General features: G+C 43.1%; 1 protein-coding gene across 2 annotated transcripts in view; it reads right to left on the bottom strand.

Moving 5' to 3' along the window:
* The window catches only part of LOC113199601 (phospholipid-transporting ATPase IB), a 630,500-nt gene that overhangs the window by 44,465 nt on the left and 558,101 nt on the right, over positions 1 to 27,934 (bottom strand). For both annotated transcript variants that reach the window (XM_077793137.1, XM_077793139.1), the window contains one exon: positions 1,839 to 1,927. In XM_077793137.1, coding sequence (XP_077649263.1) covers positions 1,839 to 1,927 — 89 coding nt within the window. The remainder of the gene's footprint in view (positions 1 to 1,838; positions 1,928 to 27,934) is intronic.

Raw genomic sequence — 27,934 nt, 5'->3', positions numbered from 1 at the left:
TATGTAGCCACATGAGGCTAATGACTACCATATTAGATAGCAGAGACATAGGCAGAGTTTATGCCAAGGTTAAACTTCCAACTACAACTATATACTATAGGTATTAGCAAGAAGTACTCTGTGGATTGAGAAGAACAGTAGGATGCGAAATTGGAGTTTTCTTTACCTGCGTATCTCCATTCTCATCATAAATTGTCCTTATCTTTAGCATCAGAAGCAGGGTGTATTAGAAAACACTGTACTATTTGAAGATCAAAAAGACCATGATTGTATGGTCTTAAGCAGTATAAGATTTTCCTTCAATAAAGTTACATATTTACTGTTAAAAAAACCCAAATAGTAGAACTAATATTTTCTTATTTTTTTTTAAGATTAAGAAAGTATCTTTTCTGCTCATAATCCACATTTCATTTTCAAAAATTCTGATTCTGATATTTACAGAACACAGTTTTAACATCTAACATGAAAGTAGGGGTAAGTCAAAACATTTAGGAAGTTAGAATTATTTAATTTTTACTAACAGTTGGAAAACTTAATAAGCAAAAGAAAATAAAAACAAACTAGGTGCTATAAAATTCCTTTACCCTTCTCTCGTTGCATTAGGTATCCTGGGTTGTCAAGATAATGCCAAAAAAGAAGACTTTTTCAAAAAAGACAACCTTAACTGTCAGGCAAGAATAATTCTCGTTGAGTGTGGGAGGAACAGGAGTATAAAAATGCAATCTGATGTCTTTTCCTGGACCGTTTGGATTAAAGTCTCGATTCTCTACCTCAGGGCTTCAAAATAATTATGCTTTGCCCAAAGGAAACCCAAGGTAGGAGTTTCAATTTTCAGGGATGCTGGCAACTATTTGTAGGAGGCACTGGGCTTACTCACACCAAAATCAGTATCATCTTATTTGGAGTAAGATCTCTTTCGTTCCTGGATGAAATTAAAATTTATGTTATCTTGGGACTGAGTTGCTTCTTCTACACTGTACACAAGACATACAGTGAGAATATTTTTTTTTAAATTGGAAACTGCTTGCTCCCAGCTTCCACTGGAACCTCCTTGTGTGTTGGGGGGTGCTTAACAATGTCATGAGAACTTTTTTTTTTTTAAATTGGAAACAATGTATTTTAAAGTATAGAAACAAAAATTGAGCCCGAATTATTTCCTATTTAACCTACATTATAATTTTACTTTTGTGATTTGATTTTCTCATAGATCTGTAAACTAAGTCCCTAGAAGAATTTTTTTTTTGGAAGGATTCTTACTGTAAATTGTGTGGAAAAATGAAGACAACTTCTTCTTTCTCATTTGCCATGACTTACATTTACACAATTTTCCTTTAAGCATGGGGATTTAAAGGCAGACCATATTTGTGATCACTTAGCATCGAGTTTAAGATATAAACAGAACAAAGTTTGAGTGTGGGAGGAACAGGATAAGGCTTATAGAGGAAGTGAGAACGGAGAGGCCAAGAATGAGTGACCTTGGGGACCCTTGCAGGCACTGGGCTTGGAAGACCCAAAAGCATCTCTGTCTTCTTTAACTTGATGAAATGAATTTGTATTTAGAAACTCTTCCTTAGGATCAAGTACAAGGAAAGATCTCTATTGACTTTCACACAGACTCTCTGGGGATTCCTTTGAGTCTAAATTTTCATTTTTAAGATGAAGCACAAGTTAAAAACAAAACCAAAAATACCACCACCACCCTTTTTTCTGAGTGGTGGCAGGAAATCTATTATTCAGAATTCCCATTGCCCTTAATATCCTGAGACAGGGCTCAGGTGAGAGATACTGTTAAGGACAGGTGAGCTAGACTTAGGTCTACAACTTCATTTTCTACTTACGCTCTCCACGCCACATCTTCGAGCAAACATGCAGTAGGAACCAGAATTAATCCCAACCAGAAGTATGCAGAACTCAGGACAGTAGTTGCCTACAAGAAACAGATCACACATATGTTAACAGGTTTTCTTTCAAAAACAGTGAGATGTAATTCAGTCAACATAAAAACCTCCGCAACACAAAAACACCAATAGGAAGTATTAAATCCTGTGAAAGGTAAGACAAAAACCCGGGGAAGGCTGTTACAGGGTCAGAAGAGGATGTCTTCCCTCTGGATCTCCATGGGTTTTCACCTCTCTTCTTTTAGTTGGACCTGTGTTGTTCTCTGTACTTGATAAGGAGCTTCAAGTCCCCTTCTGAGCAGAATGCTGTCCAGATCCTTCTTTGAGGGAAATCTTGGAGCCAACAGGCTCCTTTAGAATAAACTCTGCTTCACTAGTCTCCTCTCACTCATTTGCCTATCAGCTCACTTTTTTCCCCTGCTCATTCATTCACAGACCGGTGCCCAAGTCACAGACACTGGGGGTGCAAGGCCTCATGGTTTCTTCCCACATAGAAGAGGAGAATTCATAGGCTCCGATTCATTGGTTGGCATCCAGGAAGTTAACATCAGAGAGTTTGGTAAGTACCACAGAGATATCCTACGTGGTTTCTGGGTAGACTTCTTAAAGATGACAGAATGTGGTCTGTGCTGGAAAGATAAACAGGATTCAACAGATGGGGAAGAGTAGCTTTCTATGGGACCTCCTCGTTCCTAGCAGGCCGAGTCTGGGATGGTCTGGGAGGTAATGGGGAAAGAGGGTTTTGTGGGACAGGGCTGCAGGGCTAAAGTTCAGTGTTAGGTGAGAAACTCTGGACAGAAGCAGAGGGAGAGAGGAGCCTGCTTGCAAATGGGTGGGGGGCGGGGGGCTGGAGAGTACAGATTCTTAAATTCTGGTTTTGGGTGAGCCAAGAATGGAAGCACGGAGCCGGTAGGCAACTGGAAGGCTGGCTCTGCAGGGCGGGAGGAAGGACCCAGAGTTACTATGAGTTCATGCTCCATAAGTTTTCTTTTCTGGAGACCTCCATCATTTCATCCAATGAGTTTTGTTAGAAACTGTTGCATAGTGGGGCAAAGCTTATAGAGGAAGTGAGAATGGAGAGGCCAAGAATGAGTGACCTTGGGGACCCTTGCAGGCACTGGGCTTGGAAGACCCCAGAGCAGCTCTGTCTAGGCTATACAATGAAGGCTGGATTCACTCTGGCCCCAGCCTGGCATCCGAGAATGAACTCACTCATTGATTTCCATTTTCTGCTGCAACCAGACAGCTACACAAGCTATAGATCCTGTAGCTCCATGTGCCCTGTGGGCCTCCCCACCCCTGTGTCCTCGGAGCAACCCCACCTTTGACCCTGAATACCCATGCTTGCCTTTCTGGCCAATCCATACCTAACCACAGCTCTTTGCCTCTGAGCTCCATATGTTACTGGGCTTGGTATTTCTTGGCATTTAAGACAATTCAGCTCAGAAGCAGTGATGTTTGGGGTAAAAGAGCCCAGTTCCAACTCTGGCATGGGAAGACTTGCTTTCCTTTTCTAAAAATGAGAATACCAGTTTTTGAAAGAAAAATTTAAAATCTTAAAAATATGCGAGAACATTTTTGCCGTATGAATTAGAACTCTCATCTCATCCTAAGAAAGGAATAAGATGTATGAATAAGCAGCAAGACAAGAATATTTCTAAGAGTGTTATACTAGCAAAGAAAAATAAGAAATAAATATCTAAGGAGAGGATTTATTAAATATATTATGGTACCTACACACAACGCCCTTTGGTGAAGCCACTAAAGAGACATATAATTGTATGTTTGACATAGAGATGTCACATTATATTTCTTTTCTCTTTTTCTGAAGTTCCCTTATCCAAGAACAGATCCACCTAGGAGGAGCATAATTGCTTTCAATCATCTTACTGAAATGTCATTAACAGAAGATGATGAAACTCATAGCATGGAGGAAGTGATGGAAAATCAGATACTACACCCACAGCCAAGAGGAATTTGCCCCTTTGGCCTCATTCTGTCCCCCTCTTTCTTAAAAACTGCCCACCTCCCCCACTTCCTCTCCCCTATGAAGAGGGTATATGAGCTTCTAGACCTCATTGACTGATTTGGTACTTGCCCTCCTGTGATGTCCTGTGCCCATAAATAAACATGTGTGTTTTTTTTCCTCCTGTGAATCTTTCCCTTGTCAATTATTGTCAGTATATTTAAAGACTCTAGTCTGATGAAGATGGGGGGAGAAATCCGCTCTGTCCCCACCCATTATACCCACATCAGTGCATCTTTGAGTTAAGTGTTAGGCATGACACATATGTCAAAATACATTGGTGTATGCCATCATTTTTATAGTCCTGTTCTGGCATGTTCTTGCCTTTAAAAACAAATAATTCTGGGACTTCAAAAACAGTGGGGTGGCCCACCCTTGATGGATTTGAGAGTAGCTACATGCTTACATATTCTGGAGAAACAGAATGGAAAATCTAACCAGTGCCTGGGTGATTTGTATTCTCGTATCACTTTGTATCTCTACTTCCTGTTTCTTTTATAGAAAACAAGTTTTACTTATTTATTCATCTCCCCTACAACCAAGAAAACTGCAAGGAAGGAATAGGATAGTCTCCCACTGGAAGACAGCATCTCTGGAGCCTGGTGGGACTCGGGCATCTGTTGTGAGCACAGAAGGTGGATCTGTGCAAGTTGTACTTGTGAGGATATGTGCAGGGTCATCTGCTAGGTATATTTCTCAAAGAATACAGTCATTTCACAATAATGAAGTATTATTTAAAATAGATTCTGAAACCCAGGGAACTTCAGTTGCTAAGGAAAAAAAGGAAAATGAACTTAAGAAAAAAATCCCCTATTGGAAACATGAAGACCCCATCCCAAACTAACAAAAGTTAAATGGAGATTTGAAAGTATTGTTGTTCTCTTTGGGGATGAGTCGAGATGATGGAGATAGAACCCAGGGTCTTTTGCTTGCTGGGCAAGTGCCCTACCACTGAACGACATCTTAGCCCTTTTTGTTTTTTATTTTGAGGCAAGTAAGGCCTCAAACTTGCCATCCTCTTGCCTCAGCTTCCTGAGTAGCTTGGATTACAGGCCTGCATCATCAGGCCTGGTTCCTGTTGTTGGTTTTTAAAACAAGGAGCTGTGAATATATTGTGTACATAACTAATCTTAAAGGTGTGTCTCTGGAAGGCTTCTGACCTGATTTTCACAAATTGAGATTTGGAGTCCTAAAACCCTCCTCAGGCCACAGCTTTAAAATGTTTATTGAGCTGGGCTAGGTGACAAATGGCCCCTCTACCCCCTCCCCTCAATGCTATTAAGTGAGGTTTTAAAAAACATCCTTATGATGTGCTAACAGTCCCAATGGGAAGAATGCACCTTCAGTTAAGATGACTCAACCAGCAGCTGCTAACCAGTTAGGCGCCAAATGTGTGGGACCCACAAAGTAAGTTATAAGGAAGTGAGGCTCAGGTGGGTGGGATTACTTAATAAATCAGGATCCAGGCTGGTGAGAGCCAGTTGCAAGACTGGAGCCTTGTCTGATGTCAAAGCCAATGAATTGGGCAGCTCTGCCTTGGATTAGACAGGGGCATAAACCAGGGACCACCACAAACCTGGGCATCAGGGATTCATAGACATACCTATCCACAGTACTGCTGGACCAGCCATGACCTGAAGGTGGTGCAGCTTAGAAGAGACTTTATAAAAGAGGCCAGAAGGACTGGAGCTAGGTCAGGTGGTGAATTTGAAAAGATGTGATGAAGACAGAAAAGGCAATAGTTTGCCTACAAGAAGAAGGAGACTGAGATTCCCTGAATTATCATGATGTGGCAAGACTTCTGGTAAGCACTGCACTCAATGCTCCAGAGGCCCCATTTTACAGAAACAAAAACAAACAAAAACAAAACACTGTCTACAGTTTCCCTCAAGCACTGCCACCAGAGAGTAGAGTCATCCAGTGCCAAACTGAGGCCTCTCTGTCCTTGGACCCTACACACACCCCTAAATGGGAGGAGGGACGAACTTCCCTCTCCCCTCCCTGCACCTGTATCTCCAGAAAAGAGAGAAGAGAATGCGTCTGAATTTCAAGAGAGCACAGTACTCCTGGTAGCCATTTAACTTCCATTTAATACCTCCTACACTAACCTTAAATTTTAGGTAAAAGAAAATTGGGAAAACTTATGATGTTACTAAAGCACAAAAGGGGGGAAATAATTTCCAACTCATCCTTATTCAGCAACAACAACACAATGATGAATTAAGACTGAACCCTAAGGATAATTGGATTTGTAAGAATACTCCTTCCCTCTCTGTCACCTTTCCCATTCTTTTCCATTCAAAGGCCAAAAATGCTTCAGTTTTGTTTTTGAGGTTTGGCATTCTAAAAACCTCGCTTTCTATGAGTGTGCATGTCAAAAGCTGAGTGAATCCTCTTCTTCTTTTACTATGAGCTGTTTTGGGAAGGGTAGCAATGTACCCGATGAGTCTATTTGCTCGGGATGGCTGTGCAACAGTCCACAGGAGTGGGACTTGTAGGTCCCTTGAAAGGCATGACTCGGAAGTGCGTGTGCCTTGCACACTGTCCTCTGCTGAGAATGCAAATTCTCAGCACACGTGGAAGGAAGGATAGCTGAGTGTTAACTTTTGGATGCAGCAAGAAAGAGAATACCCTGATCAGAAAGAGTACTCAGTTACTGGCCATGCTCATGTGGAGGGAGGAGGGAGGAAGCAATCCCAGGCTGAAATCTAGTTCTTCATTTCCTGTAATCATTTACACACCCACTCTCCCCCTTACTCACTGCCTATTGCCTGGTGCCAATTTTAAGCTTAGATTTACTGCAAAGGGGGGAAAGACCTCTCAGTTCAATGTTTGGCAACATTCTCTGAAGAGGATTCCGAAGCCCTGCGTGAATGCAGATGAATTTTCAAGGAGCCCCTCGATTCCATAAGTATCTTTATATCTACAACCTTTCAAAAACTACCCCCATGCCTGATCCTGAGGAGACTGCACTGGCATGTCAGAGCACACCTGCACAAAGGAAATTGGAACCCATAGCTTCAGGCATAAAAATCTGCCAATTTGGCCTCACCATTATCTGTGACTGAAGGGGGGAGAAATTAAATGTCCATCTCACCATATCATTGCTACAAATGTGGCAGCATATGAACAAAGATATAACGAGTACACTCCTTTTGACATTGGGCTTTACTAATTTTTTTTTTTTGTTACTTCAGCATCAGGAAGTTTATCAGTGAACCTTACTATTGGAAAACCTCTGAAGTTAGGGGTGATTCCTTGATATAACTCAATAACTGTCTCTCAAAAGCATCCTCTATTTTTTGTGTGTATGGTGCTGGGGATAGAACCCAGGGCCTGCAGCAGGCTAGGCAAGTGCTCTGGTACCAAGCCAAATCCCCAGGCTTCCCCTAGGCTTGGGACAATCGTATCTACCCTGCTAGAGGTTAGGCAGTGCTTTTTGAGGGTTATAATTTAAACACACTAAAATGCACAAATCTTAAATATTTAGTCTGAAGACTTCTGACAACTGTCTACACTTGGGTAACAATTGCCCATGATAAGATATAGGACATTTCCGTTACCCCACTGAGTCCTCTCCACCCTCAGGAGGCAACCACTGGTTCTGATTTCGGCCACTACAGCTAAGTTTGGCTAGAACTTCGCTTAATTAGAATGACAGAGTACGAATTCTTTTGAACCTGGCTTCTTTCACTCAGCATAATGCCTTGGGGATTGATCCATTTGGTTGCATGGATCTGTAATTCATTCTTTTTAAATTTTGGATAGTATTCCATTGTGTGAACATACCACAATTTGTTTATTCAGTCTCCCGTTGACGGACATTTGGGTTGTTTCCAGTTTGGGCCTATTATTGAGAACAAGGCTGCTATGCACATGTTTGTACAAGTCTCCTTTTGTGGACATATGTTTCCATTTCTTTTAGGTAAACACCTGGGAATGGGGACTGCTTTGTCATATGGAAAGTGTAAGATTCATTTTTTAAGAAACAGCCAGAGAGTTCCTCAAAGTGGCTGATGGAACAAAGCAAACGTGTGAGCACTCCAGTTGCTCCAAGTCCTTGCCAACGTCCAGTACTGCTCTTGTGGTTCACTGGGGTAATGGTATCATGCACGTGTGCAAACGACACTGAGAAACATTACCACCATCCCATGGGCTACCCAAGAGGAAGCCCCAAGGCACGGGGCTGCTCTCCACTGAGTGGCAGGCCAGCCCAAGACAGTTATTAGCTCCTGGAAGAAAACCCTGCAGTGAACCAAGGACCCTACTCCTCCCAGGAATGTACCATGGGGTGCACTTTTGTTTTCAAATCAGTGGTAATGTTTAGACTCTTGTGTATTCACTAGGTTGGTGAGAAACATTTCCCAAACAGGGTGCGAAGAGGCAGACTGCTATTACTATAATTTGCCTACTTACCAGCTTGCCAGAGAGAAAGGTGAGAAAATACCTCATTTTTTTCTTTTCTTTTTCTGTTGTGTGAGTGGTACTAGGGGATTGTGGGTACAGGAAAACTCTACCACTGAGCTGGAGGGTCGTGTTCAGTTTGGCTAAGGCTGGCCTCCAACTTGTGTTCCTCCTGCCTCAACCTCCTGAGTTGCTGGGATTACAGGCGTGTGTCACTACACCAGGTTGTTCCTCAAATTCTTAACTGATTTTCCTTTTATAACTTGTGGTCATTTAAATTTTCAATTTTTCACTTTAGCATATTTACCTAATTTTACAGAACAAGGGGTTGGTCTAATCCAATGGCAGTATTGTTTGTATTTGCTTGTTTTCCAGTAACTTGGCTAAGCCATGATAGTCCTCCCTCAGTATCTTTAGGGGTGGTCCAGGATGCCCAGGATACCAAGTCCTTTCCATAAAATGGTATTGCAATTGCATCGAACCTACATGCATCCTCCTATAGACTTTAAATCATCTCTAGGTAACTTATAATATCTTAAACAATATCAATGCTTTATAGAAATAGTTGTTATACTAGGGTATTCTTTAGGAAATAGTGACAAGAAAAAGAGTCTGTGCATGTTCAGTATGAACATAAATTTTTTTCTCAAAAATTAATTTTCGTCTGGGATTGCTTGAGTCTGCTGATGCAGAGCCTGCAGATAAGAACGTGAAGGGCTGTTTGGATATCAAGACAGGGCCATTCTTAACACTATTCTGCAGAGGGTGTGGTCTGGGGAAGGTAAGGCAGGGAAAATGCATATTGCTGCTCTGGGGCCATATGATGCTCTATTTCTAAGGTGAAATGGGCTGGTTTAAAACTGGTCCTGGGTGGTTCTAAAACAAGCCATCTGGAGTCTCTTCTACTTTCAGGAACGACATAAAATGAGCCATGTTTGCTGAACACACACTGTGGTCTCTGCCACCGTGTGGTGGGGGCAGCTGTCCAGATGCCAAGCCTGTGCATCAGCTGTGATCTCCTCTGGCAGGGGTGAGACTGCGGCTTCCAGAAATTATGCTGGGCCCCGCGCTCCTGTGGCATATCGTGTGTATTGTGTGCTCACAGGCAATTCTGACCATCATTTTTTTCTAGGCTGCGATCCTTGTGTGGTCTTACGGAAAACCAGGAAAGGCACTGTGCTGACACAGCAAAGCTATCTACCTTCCTGAAGAGAAAAATGAGATGCTAACAACGGCCACACCCCTGATAATTTGGAATATTCTATTCTACATGAAAGCCCAAGATTTGACCAAGATACTGGTGAAAATGAGGCAGACGACCATTTCTCCTTGTCACCATCTGAACTCTGAGAGAAGAGGAGATGGGCACTGATCGCTTGCCCTCCCCGCATTGCCCAGATCGTGGGCCCTGGAATAGACACTTTCATTTCATCTGTTCCCTGGTAGCTGTGGTGTTTGCATCACACCTGGGCGGCACAATCGGAAGATCAGCCAGACGCGCAAAGTGGGGCAAGGAGGTGGTTTGCACACACCTCCTTCCGCAGAGAGGATCAACCTCTAATAAAAAGCCTGGTGAGTGCACAGCTGAGGAGGGCATCAGAGAGGAACAAAGAGAGGGACCAGAAGTGTTTCTGGAGAGGCTGAAGGGCCATGTGCTCTGTGGAGGTCTGAACTGCCTGCTCTTGAATTTGCTTAGGCTACTATAACAAAATGTCACACAACAGCATAGAGAGCCCACAAAATGGGAGAAAATCTTTGCCACCCATACCTCAGGCAGAATATTGATTTCCAGGATGTATATAAAACTCAAAAAAAAGTACGAATAAAAAACCCAAAACAAAAACCCCCAATCAATAAATGGACCAAGGAACTGAACAGACACTTCATAGAAAAAGAAACTCAATTAGTCAACAAATATGTGAAAAAATGTTCAACATCTCTAGCAATGAGAGAAACGCAAATTAAAACTACACTGAGACTCCATCTCACTACAGCAGAATGGCAATTATCAGGAATACAAGTAATAATGAATGTTGGTAAGGATGTGGGGGAAAAGGTACACACATACATCATTAGTGGGACTACAGATTGGTGCAACCACCCCAGAGAACAGTATGGAGATTCCTCAAAAAACCTGGAATGAAACCACCATTTGACCCCGTTTTTCTACTCCTTGGCATATACCAAAAGGACTTAAAATCAGCTTACTACAGTGAGGCAGCCACATCGGTGTTTATAGCAGCTCAACCCTCAGTAGCTAAGCTATGGAATCAAGCCTGGGGTCCTACATCAGATGAGTGTCTAAAGAAAATGTGGTACACATGCACAATGGAATATTACTCAGCCTTAAAGAAGAATAAAATTATGGCATTTGCCAGTAAATGGATGGAACCGGAGACAATCACGCTAAGTGAAATAAGCCAATTCTCAAAAACTAAAGGCTGAATGTTCTCTCTGACATGTGGATGGTCAACTCACAATAAGTTGGGGGCAGGAGAGAGGGAAGAATAGAAGTTCACTGGATTAGACAAAAGGGAATGAAGGGAAGGGAAATGGATGGGAATAGGAAAGACAGCGGAATGAATCAGACATGACTTCCCTGGTTCATATATGACTACATGACTAGTATAACTCCACATCATGTACAATCACAAAAACGGGAAGTCATATTCCATGTATGTTTGATATGTCAAAATACATACGACATCATGTATAACTAAAAATAACAAATAAAAAATCAGAATAAAAGTCACAGAATGGGTGACTTAAGCAATTGACCTTCATTTCCTCAGAGGTCTGGAGGCCAGGAGTCTGAGATCGGAGTGCCTGTGTGGTCATGTTCCTTAGAGGCTGGTTCTGGCTGGCAGACACCCCGTCTCACTGTGTGCTCACATGACTTCCATTTTCTTCATATACAGAGTGCCAGTGAGCTCTCTCGTGTCCCTTCTCATAAGGACGCTAACAGTGATTCCTGAGTGAGTTTTGACTGGGAATTGGATCCAAAAGATTATGATCTGCTCCAACTTGTCAGGAGAAGGTTTTTTCACTGATATTATCAGGTGGAAGAGTCAAGTTACAGGTTACTTCAGATTTCCCAAATTGATACTGCTAATAATTTGCTTATTACTGACAAACAGAACGTGTTGATACTGATGGTGTGCAGATAGAAAGCTAAAACCTGCTTTTTAATTTTTTTGATGGTACTAGGTATTGAACCCAGGACCTTGCGCATGCCAGGCAAGTGCTCTACCCATGAGCTACACCCTGAGTAGCTCTACCAATGAGTTTTTATTTTGAGACAGGGACTTGCTAAGTCCCCAAGGCTGGCCTAAATGTGTGATCCTCCTGCCTTAGTCTCCCAAGTTGCTAGGTTTAGAGGTATGTGCCACGCTGCCTGGCTGATATCTGTTCTTTATACTTAAGGATAAGCACTACTCACTGTGCTAATGCCTATCCACTACCTTCTGCTTTTGTTAAACAACTAAGGTGAACGTCCCCTCACTGTGGCATGCCAAGCAATACTTCTGATCTCGGTAGGACAATAGGCAGAGTACACCCTCAGGTGGTACCAACAACTTTTTCCCAAATAGAAAGGAAAAAGGAAGTGATAACTGTTCTTGAAAAACGTCCCTGTAGCTCCACATCCGAAGTCTGCACCTAGTGCTCAGCTCAGGAAGAGAAGGGACATTCTCAGTGCAAGCTGTGTTCCAGAACCGTAGCTGCTTCCACGGGGCTGAGATGTCAGTGAAGTCTCCTCCATCCTACAGAGTCAAACTCTGGTAGAACATCCAGCTCTCTGCCATCTGCTTATCTTATCCTTATCACAGAATGCAAAAGGGATTTCAGAACTGGGCACCGTCAGGCTTTTCTGCAGACAGGAACCATAGTTGAAGACAGATAGTAATTGTCTCTGATGGTGACAGAGACTTCTCCCAATCTGAGAGCTGGCCTTCTAGATACTCCAGCAAGCTGCCACCCACGTGGCTTGATAGGGGTGACTCTAGAAGGACAATCTCTCCGGTCTCTTACTTTTCTACTTGGAATTAATGATGATGTAGATGATGAAAATCACAAAATTCATAGAATGTCTGTACACACAAACGTACTCTAAATCTGAGGCATTTTATCTCATTAAAAAGACCCCATCAATCACTCTTTTGTGCTAATCACTCTTAAAAAAGCTAATATAATCTAGGAGCTGAGGTTGTAGTTCAGTTTGTAGAGCACTTGCCTAGCCCTTGTGAGACACTGGGTTTCATCCTCAGCACCACATAAAAAATAAATAAATAAAATAAAAGGTATTGTGTCCATTAACAACTAAAAAAGTTTTTTTTTTTTTTTAAAAAAGAAGCTAATATGATCTGGAGATTCATGTATCCTGAACTGGAACTCCAACGTCCTGGTCATTACATTAAATCACAAGACAAACCAGACATGTCTTCCTGGATCTCCAGACTTGCCCACATATTTGGGAAATAGGTCATTTCTGTTACCACCAATGACATTTTCACATTACACTGGATTGATTTCTTTTTACCTAAAACTAGGATCTTGAAATAACTCTGACTTTGGAGGTGCAATGACACAAGGTAGAACCCAGACCTCCCGGGTGTGTTTCTCCTCCTCTCCAGTGCTGGAGGCATCCCTTCTACAGACAAGTCTGAGGACAGCGGGATTAAGGGTCAGGAAGGCCCATCTGGGATCGAAGATGACTTAAGACATCAGGTGGCCTCTCAGTGGGCATAGGACGTCCTGGGACCATGTAAGCAGGAGAAGATGAGCAGGCTGGGGTGGACACAGAGGGCCAGGAATAAACCACGCTTCTGTCATGATTTTTCTGAGATCGAGGCTCCTCTTGGTCAGCACGGTGAATCACAGTTGTTTTCCCCTTCCATCTGGCCGTAGCTCTCAATCTGTCTCAACTGATATCTCACCGTTGAGATCTCCGAGAAGGACTCTTGGGAACACAACCACTGCATTCGGTCCCCTCACTACGTAACAGTGAACAGGAACTGAGAGAGCAGGGTCACCGGGTTCTCAGGGACAGTCTCAGTGGCTGAGCATGGTGGTAGAGAGTGAGGGTTTCGGTTTCAGATGGACCCAGGATGAAACTGTACCTCCAAGCCTTGGACTGCAGCGCCTAAACAGACTAATTAACCTCTCGGTGCCTCAGTCTCCCCCTTTGTAAAACCCAAAACATCAGTGCCCATCTCACAGGGCTGTCATGCCTGGCCTACAGTGAGCTGTGTTCCTATTCCAGAATATTCCATTTCAGCAGAATCCCAAGAAGCCCTGGGGCTAACCTTTCAAAAATAAGCACATACTTCTTCCTTCCTCAAGCCCTACCTTGCTCCCCCCAACCCAAACATCTGTAGGGTGCCTCGTGGTAATCTCGAGACAGCTCTGACTGTAAAATGACTTAGCTGGAGCAAATGAGCTCAGAGGCTGGCTAACGGTACCAGGCGTCTGAGTGCCTGCCAGCTGGCTGCCATCCATCCCTCAGCCAGCCTGCCCGCAGCACAACAATCCGGGGACCCTGCGATGAGACATTTTCTCCAATGTTTTCTTTAACTCTGACAACTGCAACTGAAATTTAGCAGCAGCTTGTAGGCCCCTAGGGGGTTTCTTCCACATACTTTCCCTCTCTCTCTCTCTTCCCCCAACCCTTTTCTCCTCACCCCTGGTCTTTCTCTTTTACCCATTTTTACTACTTCTCCACACCAAAGTTCATGTTTCTTTTTTTTTTTTTTAATAGAAAAAAAAGTGTTTTGGGAGGGGCTAAAAGAACTTAATAAAGATTTCAGGATAATCCAGTGAAGACTGTAAAATATCCATTGTGGGTGCCAAATTAAGAATTAAAATAATAGTTCTGCGGAGGGTGGAGTCAGTGGTAGGGTGCTTGTACAGCATGTGCAAGGACTGGGGTTTGAGTCCCAGCATTGCACACACATATATGAAATAAAACAAAAAACAAACAACAACAACAACAAAAAGCACAAAAAAACAACCTTCTTATGATTAAAGTTCATTGCTTTCTTTTGTGAGACTAATAACTAATAACTTCACAGCGACAGCCGTCCTTCTGCCAGCACTGTTTGAGCACACTCCTGATGTGTCACCCTCTCGGTTACTGAGTAGAGACACAGAATCGAAGCAAGCTCATTCTCCCATTCAGGCCCCACAGTCATCTGCACACATTTGACAGAACATGGTGCATGTCATTAGACGAGTTGTTTGTCTATATACACACACACTGCTGGATACAGTATGCCCTGCAATAACTCCAAACTCTCACGAAGGGCATCCCAAATAATACACATGGATATTATTTGTCTAAAACCAACACTCACTTCCTTCCAACACTTCTCTAGCATTTCTTATTTCTGTCAATGACACAACCAGTTTCATGCACAAGTGAGAGATGGGCCTTGGTTTCAGCTTCTACTTTCTTGTATCAAATCTCTCTTCTCTGGCTACTCCCATATGTATTATTTATAAGCCTCAGACAAAAATCCTGCCAGGGAGATACGATTTAGTAGGCTCAGTAATTGAGCAGCTCACCTAGGATCATGGGCAAGGGGCTGAGTCAGGACCAGAATCTGGGTCTCTCAGATTCTACAGTCAGTGTCTATTTCAGAGACAGTTTCACAGATCCATATTCTTTGTTTTGTTTTATGGTACTGGTGATTAAACCCAGGATGCTCTACTACTGAGATATATCCTGTATCCTTTTTATTTTTTACTTTGAGACAAGGTCTCATTAAGTTGCCTAGGCTGGCCTAAACTTTCCATCCTCTTGCCTTAGCCTCCCAGGTTGCTAAGGTTACAGGTGTGCACTACCACACCTGGCCAAAGATCCATATTCTTAATAGGCAACCACTTTACTGTCTCATAACTTACTAGCACTTACTGTAGTATGATTTGCTAGCATTTCAATAGCTTTTATTTTAATCAGTCGTAATCCTTTAGATATGTATAATTCAGATTCCATTTTAGCCCAGAAATCCTAGTCTAGCTATAACAGATATTCATTCATCTTTTCACTATATTTCTGACAGTGGCCATTTTCTACTCTGCCTAAAATGTAATATCTTAAAATGATGGTTTCCATCACTGGGCCGTGTGCAGAGACTGTCATTATGACCCCGCAGTGCCGTTGTGCACACTGAGCAAGCAGCCATGCATCATCACTCAACAGAGCCAAAGCTGCTCCATCTTGGACCTGGTTGACACATGCCGAGGGGCACATCCACTAACAGAGGGCTGAAACTCTGGATAGGCTGCAGGACTGGATTGGCTTTCATGGCTCCTGGTTATTTCTAGTAGGACAAGTCCCAGGAAAGTTGGTACTCATGAAGCAAGATGGTCACTCAGTCTTCAAATCATCCCAGAGGGCATCAACAGTTTCCAAAATAATCGTTTTTGTAAAAGAACAGTCACTTGAGTAAGAAGAACAAGTCTCCAGGTGACAACATAGCATTTCTCCAGGGATTTCAAACTTGTAAATGCTCAGACTGAACTCTCCTAGAGATGCTAGGATTCTTCTGAGAATTTCCCTAGAGACAAATCTCCCACACAGGGACTGGACTGCAGGCCATTTTGATGCTCTCCAGGTTCATCCCCGGGAGGCCAATGCTCTTGCTCCTCTCTCTGCAGCCATCAGAGCATTATGGGGGGCTCTGCTTAGACCCTTCCTTCACAGGCAATGCTCAGGACAACCTGGATGTGAAAAGTTTGCTTGACAGTGTTTGATATCTAGCAGTCCAGTGTCCTGGCCACTGTCAGCAGGCAGGTAGTCGACTCAAAATGAGATACTACTCATCCAGGTGGGAAATGTCACGTTAGATCCTCTTTGATATTTACAGGCAGACATCTCTTCCAGGTAGATAAAAGATTTCATGGTGATCACTTACTATTTGTGGGGATTGGTTCCAGGATTCCTGCAGATGCCAAAATCCACAAATGCCCAAGTCCTTTGTGTAAAATGTCATAGCATTTGCCTAGAACCCATGCATGTCCTCCTGTGTATTTCAAACCCTTTTGAGATGACTTACACTACCTAGTACTAAGTAAAAGCTATGTTAAATCGTTACCATACAGTATTGTTTAGGGAATAACGATAAGAGAAAACGTCTCTATGTTCTGTATAGATGGAATTTTTTTCTGAACATTTTTGAAAAATATGGTTGGTTAAAAAAAAATGGATGCAGAACCCCTAGGAACACAGGGCTGACTGGATTTAAAAGTTTTTAGAAGAAAATAAAGGAGAATATATTTATTACCTTGATTAGCTTTAAGAAAATATACAAACTGCAAAACCCAGGAAGAAAGTGATGAGTTTGACAGTATGAGAGTGGAAATCTTTTATACAAAAGACACCACAAATGAAGCTAAATGAAAGCCACAATTTGAGAGATTGCCAATGTGCATTCCATTCCCAGTTCTATACCCTTGGGAAACTCATCCAGGTCTATAAACGTATATGTTTAGGAATGTTTGCTGCAGCATTTTTGGTAATTACTGGAAAGAAAGAAAGAGAGAGACTTTAAATGTTTATCAATAGAAGAAATGAATTTGGGCATATTTATATAACTGAAATGGATTAAAATGAAGGAACTACAACTATATCACTATAGATAAACTTCAAAAACAGTCGACCCAGTATTGAGAAAGGTATTGATTCAATTTACACATATAAAGTTTCAAAACTCTGCACAGTCAACACAGTGTATTACCTACATTTTCTACAGGTTTATACACATAGAATACATATAGGAAAGCTGTCAACATTACAGAGAGTATTTCTCTGTCAAGGGGAGAGAGATGAGGAAGGCAGCTAGGGGGAACTCCACAATATGATTAATATTGCATTTATTTTCAAAAGACATTGAGCAAGTGGCATGGCCTTTGTCTCTATGTGTGAAATTTGTCATAGATTTTGGTGAGTTTCTTTCTTGGATCCCAGTTCATGACCCAGTGGTATGAAGTCCAGCACAAAATTCTAGTTTTTTGTGGTTATTTTTGCTTCTTTTTTTGTGTGGGAAGAGACCAAGGGCCTCATGCATGCCAGGCAAGTACTCCATCACTGCGCCACAACCCAAACCCTGAGATGCTAGGTTAAAGGGGTGGCCCACCAGTGTGGACTCGCCAAGGTATAGTTCAGTGGGTGCCACTACCAGGACTGCACAGGAAATAAGAGGGACAGTGTTTGTCCTGAAGCAGGTGTGGGTCAAGGTAGGAGAAATAGAGAAATACATTGGAGGTACAACAGAGTAACACAGATTCTAGAAGAGAGACCCTTGTGTGTGGTTCATTAGGTTCCATTCTGAACATGAACAGTCTGAGCGAGGACAGAATCTGTGGGCGCAGTGAGAAGGCTTCTGAAACAGCCGAGGGGCGCATGTGAACTCGGACTGGAAGTGGGGAGCATGGAGCGCCAGCAGAAGCAGAAGCCAGCAATGGGAGAGGGAGGACCAGGGCTGGAAGACCTGGTAACTCTGAATTTATTGGAAAATCAGGAGATTCTAGTTTTGCAAAGTGTGAGAAAAGGTGAGTCTGGAGTTCTCAGCGAATATGAGGCTGCTGAAACCGACTGTGAAGCAAGTAAAGAGCTCAGTCATCCTGCTTGTCTGCAGAGGATATACTCCAAGACCCCAGTGAGTGCCTGAAACCACACACACACACACACACACACACACACACACACACACACACATACACTATGGTTTTTCCTATATCCACACACAGTGAATTTTAATGTATAAATTAGGCATAATGAGAGATTAATAATAGCTAACAATAAAATAGATTATAATAATGTACTATCCTAAAAGGCATGTGAGGCACACGCCTGTAATCCCAGCACTCTGGAGGCAGAGGCAGGAAGATTACAAGTTCAAAACCAGCCTCAGCAAGTTAGCAAGACCTTATCTCCAAATAAAAAATAAAAGAGGGTGGGGATGTGGCTCACTGTTGAGTGCCCCTGGGTTCAATCCTTGATAAACAAAACAAAAAACACAATCTTATGCGAATGTGGTTTCTCCTCTCTCTTAAAGAGGGTTACTTGAACACAAAGACTATAATACTGCAACAGTAGATATGAAAACCAAGAGACTAATGGGTGGGTACTATATATAGCATGGATACACTGAACAAAGGGAAGATTGACGGTTTAGGGGTGGTGGAGTGGGATGGTATGAGATTTCATCACACAACTCAGAAAAGCATAGAAGTCAAAACTAACAAATTATTTCTGTAATTTTCTATTTAGTGTTTTTGGACCACTAAAACCTTAGAAAGCAAAACCACAGATAAGGGGACCATTACTGAACATGTGTTCTGTGCTTGCACTCTCGGTCCTGTCAATGAGTAAGCTCACTTTATTTTCTTAACAACCTGGGAGATGGGCACATTTGTAATTCCTCTTTCACAAATGAGTTAGCTTGGTCAAGAAATGTCAAGTGGTTTAGCAGGTCACATGGCTGAGATGGGACAGAATCACTATTTGAATTAGTCATCTGAACCTAGAACTTAAGCTCTCAGTTTCTTCCATGAGAGGTGGGCTGGTACTATATTCTGTTTGCACATGCAGACATGTGAACCCGCAGAAACACCCCAGATCACAAAGAAAGGGAATATACAATAAGAAAAGGCTTGAGGCTAGAATCTGGGTGACACCTGAATTGGGAGGTTGAGAGAGAGAGAGAGAGAGAGAGAGAGAGAGAGAAAGGGAGAGAGAAGGAGTCATACCTCAACACAGTCTTAGGGAGTCTTATACCTAGGCTGGAGCTGTATTTTGAAAGTTAAGGGGAATTTTAGGGAGGACAGTGGGGGAGGACAGAGATCGGACTTAACAAATATGTAAATGCAGGGGAGAGGCCAGAGGGAGTTTGCCGGGAAGACCAGATAAAAGGGAAGGAGAAAGAAGGAAGAGAGGAAGAATCAAGAGGGGACTAGTGAAGAGTGACCCCCATGTGGGTGACAGTGGTGGCTTCAGGAGCCAAGTTGGAAGAGGTGACTCCGGAAGTTCAAGGCCAGTTCTTAAATCAAGAGACAGAAGGAAGATCACATCAGTAGGTGACTCTGAAATGACATCTGGGTCTGGAGGGAGATGTTGAAGACTCCTGTGGGGAGATCTTGATCTCTGTGGGTAGGCAGAAGGCGAGATCATATGTTCAGAGCAAAGGAACGGAGAAGCCAGAGACCCTTGAAACTAGTGCTTGGAGAACAGGAAGTGGGATAAGCAAGGGTTGACAATCAGCTTGAATGGGTGGATATGTTCAGGGTCCAAATCCTTGGATTTTCCATGAAAATACAGCACAGCCTAAGAGCACAGAGCTAAGCAATCAAAGGCAGGGGATGAAAAAGTAGAACCAAAAAGGACAAGAGAAATATGGACAAGAATGAATTATCTATTAAATGATTGATTCTGGAGAGTTGGTGGTAAAAAGAAAGACGATGCTGGAAGAACGGGTGAGAGTATATTCGTCTTCTATAAGGTTGAGAGCTTCATAATGATAGTGAAGGGGAAGCGCAGGATCAGGGGGAGCAAGGGCCAGGAGGCAGCGGAAAGGGTCTGTTCAGAGCTGAGGGGAATCAGCTGCAGGATCCTGTAGAAGACACAGATGCCAGTGACTGAGGTGTGGAGGGGTAGCCTTGCTGGGGATGGGAGGCGGCTGTGCAGAGGGACCTCACAGGAGCCTGGGAGGTCCAAGGATCATGCAGATATGCCCACAGGGCAGTTGTCCACATAGGTAGAAAAATACTCGGTGATGGGGCAACGAAAGGAGAGTGAAAATTGGTGCAGTGCTCTCCCAAGGGGTGCTATGAGCAGATCCATGAGCTACAAGAGAGAAGGCCTGAGTAATGATTCAGGAAGGGCTCTGTGGACTCCTGCAGCCTGGATCCACGTCTGAAAATAAGAGATGCCTTGGGATGTATAGTAGGAGAGTTGACTGAAGAATGTTAAGAACAAAGCAGAACAAAAAGCAGATAAAGAAATATCCAGATCCAGTGACTTGAATGCTTTAAAAGGAAAACACGCTTTTTGAGTTCCAGTAATGAAGCTACTAAGAGATAGGGTCTACGGGAAGGAAAGATGGTATAATAAGTGGGTAAAAAAATATCTACAGGTAAAAAGATCATGTTAGTGAAAGCTAGAGTAGTTCACCTGAGGCAAGCAAAAGAAAGAAAGATGCATTTCAATCCAATGAATTGTCTCTGGAATGTGTTAGAGACGCTCCTGACTTCTTTGCCATTATAAAGAAATGCCCTTATCTTCCTAGCTCCATTAGTGATCAATCTCGCCTTGAATCAAAGCCTGTCTCCCGCTCTCGGTATTCCAAAGTGCAGCAGCTGCCTGGGCTTGGAGGCTCCTGGGTGACCTGACATAGGAGAAGGCAATCCATTTCACATCCTGTTTGTGCCCTGGCTCCCATTACAACCGTAATTCAGGCGAAACATACATGTATGTTTAGGCGTGAAAGTTAACACCACAGATAGTAATATGAAAGACTACATAGGTGTGGTGGGGTTAATTTACAGTTACTGTGGGATCCATAACTTTTCAATTTCCTGGCTTTGGTCTGTACAGTCTTTCAGACTCAACATGTTATTAACTTTTTCTTTAAACCAGCTATCTGTCTTTTGGCTAGTATTCCCCGTTGTATTAGCGTGCATATTTCCAAGTGGAATATCATGTTGTAAAAGTTTGTTCACTTCCTCTCATCTCTCTCAGTCCATCTGTATATTTTACATCTAACCTCTTGGGTCTTCACCTTTTCTGGCTCTGTAAATTTAATTAATGTACTTTTGACTTTCTTTACCAGGTCACTCTTGAAAATTTACATAAAACAGATCCACTTTTTTTTTTTTCATCATACCCTAATGGAAACACTTTAGCTACATTTCCCTCTCCAGTCTATTTCAATTTATCTTTTCCATATATCTTCTCTAGTTTTGAAATTCTCAGATGCAATCAAACATGAATACTTTGAGTGCCCCTTCTATAGAGAGCATTCTGTTTGTGGCATACCCCGACTTATGTAAATAACAGTTGACATCATGTGCTCTTCATAAAATCATCCAGATCCTTCTGCTCCCTTCTGAGCTATTTCTTTTGCTTTCACTGGACTTTTCTCTTCTATTTCTCTATTAATCTTGGAGAATTGAAGATGTTTTCAGAGAAAGAAAAGCAAAATACAATAATAAGATTTTTCCTCCATTTTTCCAGAAACAGAACCAGTGAGGTTACTTTGAGTTGCTATTCCAAATAAATAAATAAATAAATAAATAAATAAATATTTTAAAAAAGGAATGGGTTGGGGATCTAGCCTAGTGGGAGAGTGTTTGCCTAGTATATGCAAGAACCTGGGATTCCCGGCTCTGCAAAAAGAAAACACCTAGCTAGTTGAATGAATTAATTCTCCTACTACACTTGAGATTTTTGACTCAGACTTTGTATTTTTTGCAAAGGTACAACTTGGCTTTCCTCATATTTTTACTTGCTTACTAACTATAAAATTTAATGCCAAGGATACTCAACTTTGTGTTTCCTTTATCTTCTTTTAAAACATTAGTAAACCAGTGTCAGTTACTTTGTTCTCCTTATTTACAACTTCCTTTCTCCTTAGCAGAAATATTTTTATACTTACTGCAGAAAAAGACATATATACATTCTCTCAAACATCAAGTCAAAACTAAGGAAGTCATAGCTGGCCGTATGTCTTTGATTGTCATTACTCTACTGAAATCCTTAATTGGCTATAAATACATTGGCAATAGAATCGATGAAAGAGAAAAGTCTAAAGATGTTTTCTGAATTCTATTCCTCCTAGAATCCCCATATAAATACTTGGCCTTCTTATTAAATTCATCTTTAGTGATCATGACCAGTCAATAAAATTCTCATCTAATCATCGATTTCTTTGTGATTCTTGAGTTGGATTTTTAAACCAATAGTACTTACTGACATGTACTAACCCATAAGTTGGGTAGTATGTGGAAATACTTGGGAAAATAGGAAGCTAAGCCTGGTTGGCTTTCACCTGAGCAATGCTGAATGAAGCCTGTAAGTGGGACACTGAGCAGACTGTAGATCTCTACCCTAACTTTCAGAGTTGTAGGCTTCAGACCTTAGCTAATGTCCTGGACCGTGAGCTGAGAGGTAGACAGTACCACTGGTAGAGTGGCTGAAGGGACTCCAGGACAACCCCATAGGAGCAAGAAGAAATACTGTGTTAAGTCAGGGTAAATGGACCCAGTCTTAAGGTAAATTTCCCAGGGGTGTAGGGAACCTTCTGACATTCTGCAGTCTTCCAATGACTCACCATAGAATTATCAAGAGGATCCTACTCTGACGCTTCAATATCAAGATCCTGTTAACTTCTTATTCAGGACAAAAGAAAATTCAAGGGTTGGGATTTTTTTCCCCCTCTTCACTTGGCTTGACATGAAGATAATGCTTTACTAGTTTTCTTCCAATTCAAGGACACCAGGAAACATGGTTTTTGAGTCCTGGTAGGCAGGCCCACGGAGGCTTATATCATGGATGTTCTCACTGAAGGTTCGGCAGGTCCTGTCTGCGTCACCACAAAGAATTACTTCCGCAGACACTCAGGCCCGCGGCCTCCCCCAGTCCTTCTCTATAATCCCCAACATCTGTTCTGTGTCCATGCTGACCAAAGGGGGAATCAGCAAAGACCGGCTGTCAGATGAGCAAACACGCTCTCAGGGTGTCAGCAGGGCCTATGATTTCAGCTCAACAGGCCGGATGTAAGCGCTGCTCCAGCTTAGACCACTCGCGACACAGAGGAAACACCTGCTCAGAACTCATCCAGAGGAAAAGTGCACTGAGCATTTTTGTGGGGTCGAGGTTGACAGCAGTGATTTGGATGGCAGAACTCCAGGTATTCAGGGGCACTATACAGCCCAGATTTGTAGGGTTGATGCTCACAGGTACTTATCCAAACTTTCAACTGAAGAAGAGCCATCTAAAATTAGTTTGCATTTTATTCTTTTATAGTGACTCCCATGTTACCTTATTTGGAACTCAAGCCTAACACCTATCATGAAAAAGAAAAAAATAGTGTGCAGTTTTTAATATGGTGCTTGATTTGTTTGGGGAGAACAACAGGACCCAAAGTAAAGTGAACCTTCTGTCAGCAAATTATACTACAATAATGAACTGCTTCTCTACCTAATCAACAGCTCAGCAGGGGAGGGTGACCAAACTCATTCAAGTTGCATATCAGTGGAGAGAGCTTTATTTATTTGCTGTATTGCTCTTTTCCAGATGTATCCAATGACAAAAAGTAAATATGAATTTTTAAAATGAGGCAACAAAATTTAACATGAAATATCAAGTGAGACAATATGTCCTTTGGATGAGCAGCTGTTCTAATCCATGGTGAGTTTGATGACTAAGTAATTTAATCTAATGAGCATGAGTCTACCCATCTGTAAACTGGGGCCATCTTATCCTGATGTGGTGGTTGTTGAGCAGGAAATAGCATATACAAATAGTTCAGTAGAGTACTTGGCACTTACTAAACAGTAGCTGGGATTTTTAGTACATTCTTGAAAACTTTGGCAAAATCTAACCCCCTGAAGTGGTGTTTGAGGCCACTTATGGATCAGCCCTGATCACCGAGGACCCCACTCATGACCCTTGATCACCAGCAGCCTGCAATATAACCATGCTGAATTGTCTCAGTTTCTTACAATCCTCAGCATGTATATGTGTGCGTGTGTGTGTGTGTGTGTGTGTGTGTGTGTGTGTCTTTGTCGCTCTTGTTCTTCACTCATCTGACAGGTTTCCATTCCACCATTGTTCAGACTTTGAAAATTCTCTCGCTTCAAGATTCAGTTCAAATATTACCTGCTCCACACTTCTCCAGGCAGAATTGCATGCTTCCTCCCTGGCTGTGATGATCACCATTCTATAGATACCATTTGCTGCACAATGACCATGTGTAACGCACAGTGTTGGTAACTTGCCTCCCCCCCTTCCTTTAATACACAAAGATGACTTTACAACAATAGTATTATCCTCCATTTAACAGATGAGAACAGATGACTGGTTCAAAGAGGTAAATTTTCCTAAGGTCACATTGCTGGCCAGGGGTAAGAAGTGCCATCTGCTTCAAGCCCACAGACTCTGTAGTATGTGCTCTTGCCACGGTGCCCTGGGATTCTGTGTCATGCTCCATGCCATGCTTGCTTGTCTATTCTTTTGATCAGACAGTCTCCTAACAGTAGGCATGTGTTCAACACATCCCTATATCCTCAGTGGTTGGTACGTCACAAGCAGATATTCATAGATTCACCAGAGACAAAGAAGGGCAAAATGTTTTCTATGTAGGGCACTCCCATACACTGTAACTTCTATATTTTCTGTTTTATTGGGGTATAAATATCTGAGAATGAAGTTAAGGCCTACTGGTGGAGCAACACTCAGGTAGCGCCAATTCATAAGCTTTTTTCAACTTACATCAAGTAATTTTGTTTGGATTCTCAAGCTGGCATCAGGTAAAGTTTTCCTCTTGGCTTTTGGGTTAAGCCCTGCCCCTATGTCTGTTTTGAGCTGATTAGTTGCAAGTATATACTCCATGATGGGCCTATAATGTGCTCACCATCAGACCAGGTGGCCAGGAGATACAGCTGATCACCAATTGCCTTTAGGTCTTACCATAGTCATGATTCTAGAAATAAATTCCCCTGGAGATCTGACTCCGAATTCCATCTTCAGAGAGACTCACATACATGACAACTACAACTGAACCTACTACAAGAAACGATCATTCAAACTGCCTGTGGTCAGCTAGTCACCTATGTAGACACTCTGCTGACCTCAGCTTGAGTGTCCAGTCTGTCTTATGCCCTTCGAGGTTGCCCTGGACTGGGCTTGTGCACAACATTGAAGCTGGATTTATTTTATGCCTTTACGAAAGCTATGTGCACAATTGCCCCTGTCTTCCCTGGTCCACTGGCTGCCGCTGACTGTGATGGCCTACTTCCTGTGTTAATCATGATCATTATTGCCATTTACTGAACATTCATCCTGAGCCAGGCACTGAATATGAATTTTAAAATAACACAGTGAACTCTATGATGTTGGCATAATTGCTACCATTCTTAATTTTGCAGGTGACACACAAGGCACAAAGAGATCAGGTGACGTGTCCAAGGCCAAGCTGACAAGAAACCATCTATCCGGGGGCTCCCGTGTTCTGAGCCGCCATGCAATACTGTCTCTCGGGCAACCCTGTGACTTTTCCAGCAGAGACCACCTGTGAAAAGTCAGAGGGGAATCCGGAAACATGCCCACCAAACCAGGCAGAAAAACTGAGATGGGCAACCCTGCTATGTAATCTGCTATCAGAGGAAGGAAAAGCTGAGTAAACCAAAGTGGTAGTAAAAGTTCAGGTACAGCTCCTAATAACGCCCTGGTAATGGGAAGCCCAAACAATAAAAGTGAAATGGAGGGGGGCACCTACTGGGGCTTCTTTCAGGTCTAAACCCCACGACTGACTTCCCCACAGGCTTTGAGCACTCAGAACACCCAAGACAAATCCCATAAGCATACTTAATTGAATAATCCAGATTCTGTTTGCTGGGGTTTTTGAAGCATCAAAACAGTCCTTTATATGCTTACTTTGGCTCCCCTGCAGTTTTAATTAAGCCTCCCAAGGCTCAGGAGCCTATTAAAATCAGGTGGAAAGAAAACCTGCAGCCTTTGATGAAGATGACCACAAGGTGCAAGGATTCTGGTTTGATCTCTCACTAGAGCAGCCACAGCGGATGCTCAGAGTCGACCCAAAGGGAAATTTTCCTGTTTATTTTCCTTGGTGGGGAGGAGATGGCCATTACCCAAGTGATGAAAAGGCTTCTTTCTTGGGACAAAACTGGCACCATGGAATCCCCCCTGCAGAAGACTCCCTGTCACTCCGGCTGAGACCTGTCCCAGGAGACTGGGGTGGGCACTCTTTCCCAACGACCACACTGGAGCCCTTCTCCCGTCTGATCCTCTTCAACATCCACATTTAGTATGCCATCCAATCTGCCAGCTGAGCCAAGCTACTGTAGGGCCACTTGTTTCCTACCTCAGGGGGATGAAATCACTTCAGGCCTACCCTTGCGGTAAGTTTACGACAGGCCCTCCAACCTCAACTCTCTGGCTCTATCCTGTCTTGGATGCCACTTCACAAAAAGAAAGTGTGTCCTTTCTGAGGTTGACCATGAACTTCAAGATTCTTCTCTCGACTCCAGGTTTTTTCTAATCTGCCTCAGTTGGGTTCAGGAGTTTGGAACAGGTTGCCTCAATAGCATGCAGAGAACACCAGCTGCCTGGGCCCATCTGGGGTCTGATATGCCCATCCAACAAGGCTCTGCTCACCTGTGTGGGAGGCACCGAGACCCACTGAACACACTTGCTTCCCCTGCATCCTACTTGCTAGATCAGGAGACAGGAAAAAGACCTGTGCTGTATAGCACTGGGCATGAGCCATGTGTAGACAGAGCAATGTGCTAGGGAGAGGGGAAGGAAGGCAGAGGTCATCTCTGGTGGGGGACACACCCAACATATGTCATAAAGTGACATGGGCTGAACTTGTAAAGGATGGGTAGGATTCTGGTGTAAAAGGATAACAACAGAAGGGAACTTGAAGTAGAAGACAAGCAGCCACAAAGGCACCCAGAGGGCAACGATGGACCGTTAAATCTGGCTCACCCACAAAATCTAGACGGAGCTGTGATGGAAGGGGCAGGCAAGGTCAGCTGAAGTCAGACCTAGAGGCCCCTGAACCACAGGCTGAGGTTCTACTGGATAAGCATGAGACTGCAGCGAACACTTCTGCCTTATTCATCTACAGAGAAGTTTTGAGCCCAGGCTCTGCCTAAGACACTGAGTCGGTTGCTGGAAGAAAACCAACCAACCAACCCCTATGAGTTTCCTTATCTCAAGATGCTTACAGACGAGGGGAGGGGGAAATGGAACATGAAACAAATAACAGTCTACATTCTCATCATTGATGATGAGGAAGGAAAACATTTTGGTGCCATGACGGAGAATAAAGAGCGCTCAGGGCTGAGGAAGTCGTATTTGGGAGGAGTCCCCCAAAAGGCACAGGACTTGGCAAGGGGTGTGGAGTGCCGTGCACAGAAGGAACAGCACAGGTGAAGCTCTGAGGGCAGGGGCCTCAGGGAGGGTGGAGAAGCAGAGTGCGAGCTACATGGCTGCAGAGTACTTCACAAGACCCTCGCTGACGGGATGGCAGCACCGGGTTGGGTCAGGACTTACGGCCATGTGGAGGGCACTGATTCGGAACATAATCCAGACTCATTGAAGGGTTTGAAAAAGGGAAGGCACACCACTTGATTCACATTGTTCAAAGAATATTCCAGATGCTCTGTAGAAAACACCACAGGGGGACTAGAAGCAGGGAACCACAACACGGTGGAGGCAGCAGCTGGTGGTAGGGTGATGGCAGTGGGATGACCGAATGGGGAAAGACCTAGGGGAAATCAGGGACAGAACTTAGTGAGGGATTGGGCCTGGGAGTCAGGGAGAGGTGGGCTGGAGTGGTGGTCTCTCCAGAATGAACTGAAA

This window comes from Urocitellus parryii, chromosome 2, assembly GCF_045843805.1.
Source record: "Urocitellus parryii isolate mUroPar1 chromosome 2, mUroPar1.hap1, whole genome shotgun sequence".
Taxonomy (NCBI): Eukaryota; Metazoa; Chordata; class Mammalia; order Rodentia; family Sciuridae; genus Urocitellus; species Urocitellus parryii.
This window is presented reverse-complemented; position numbering and strand designations above follow the sequence as displayed.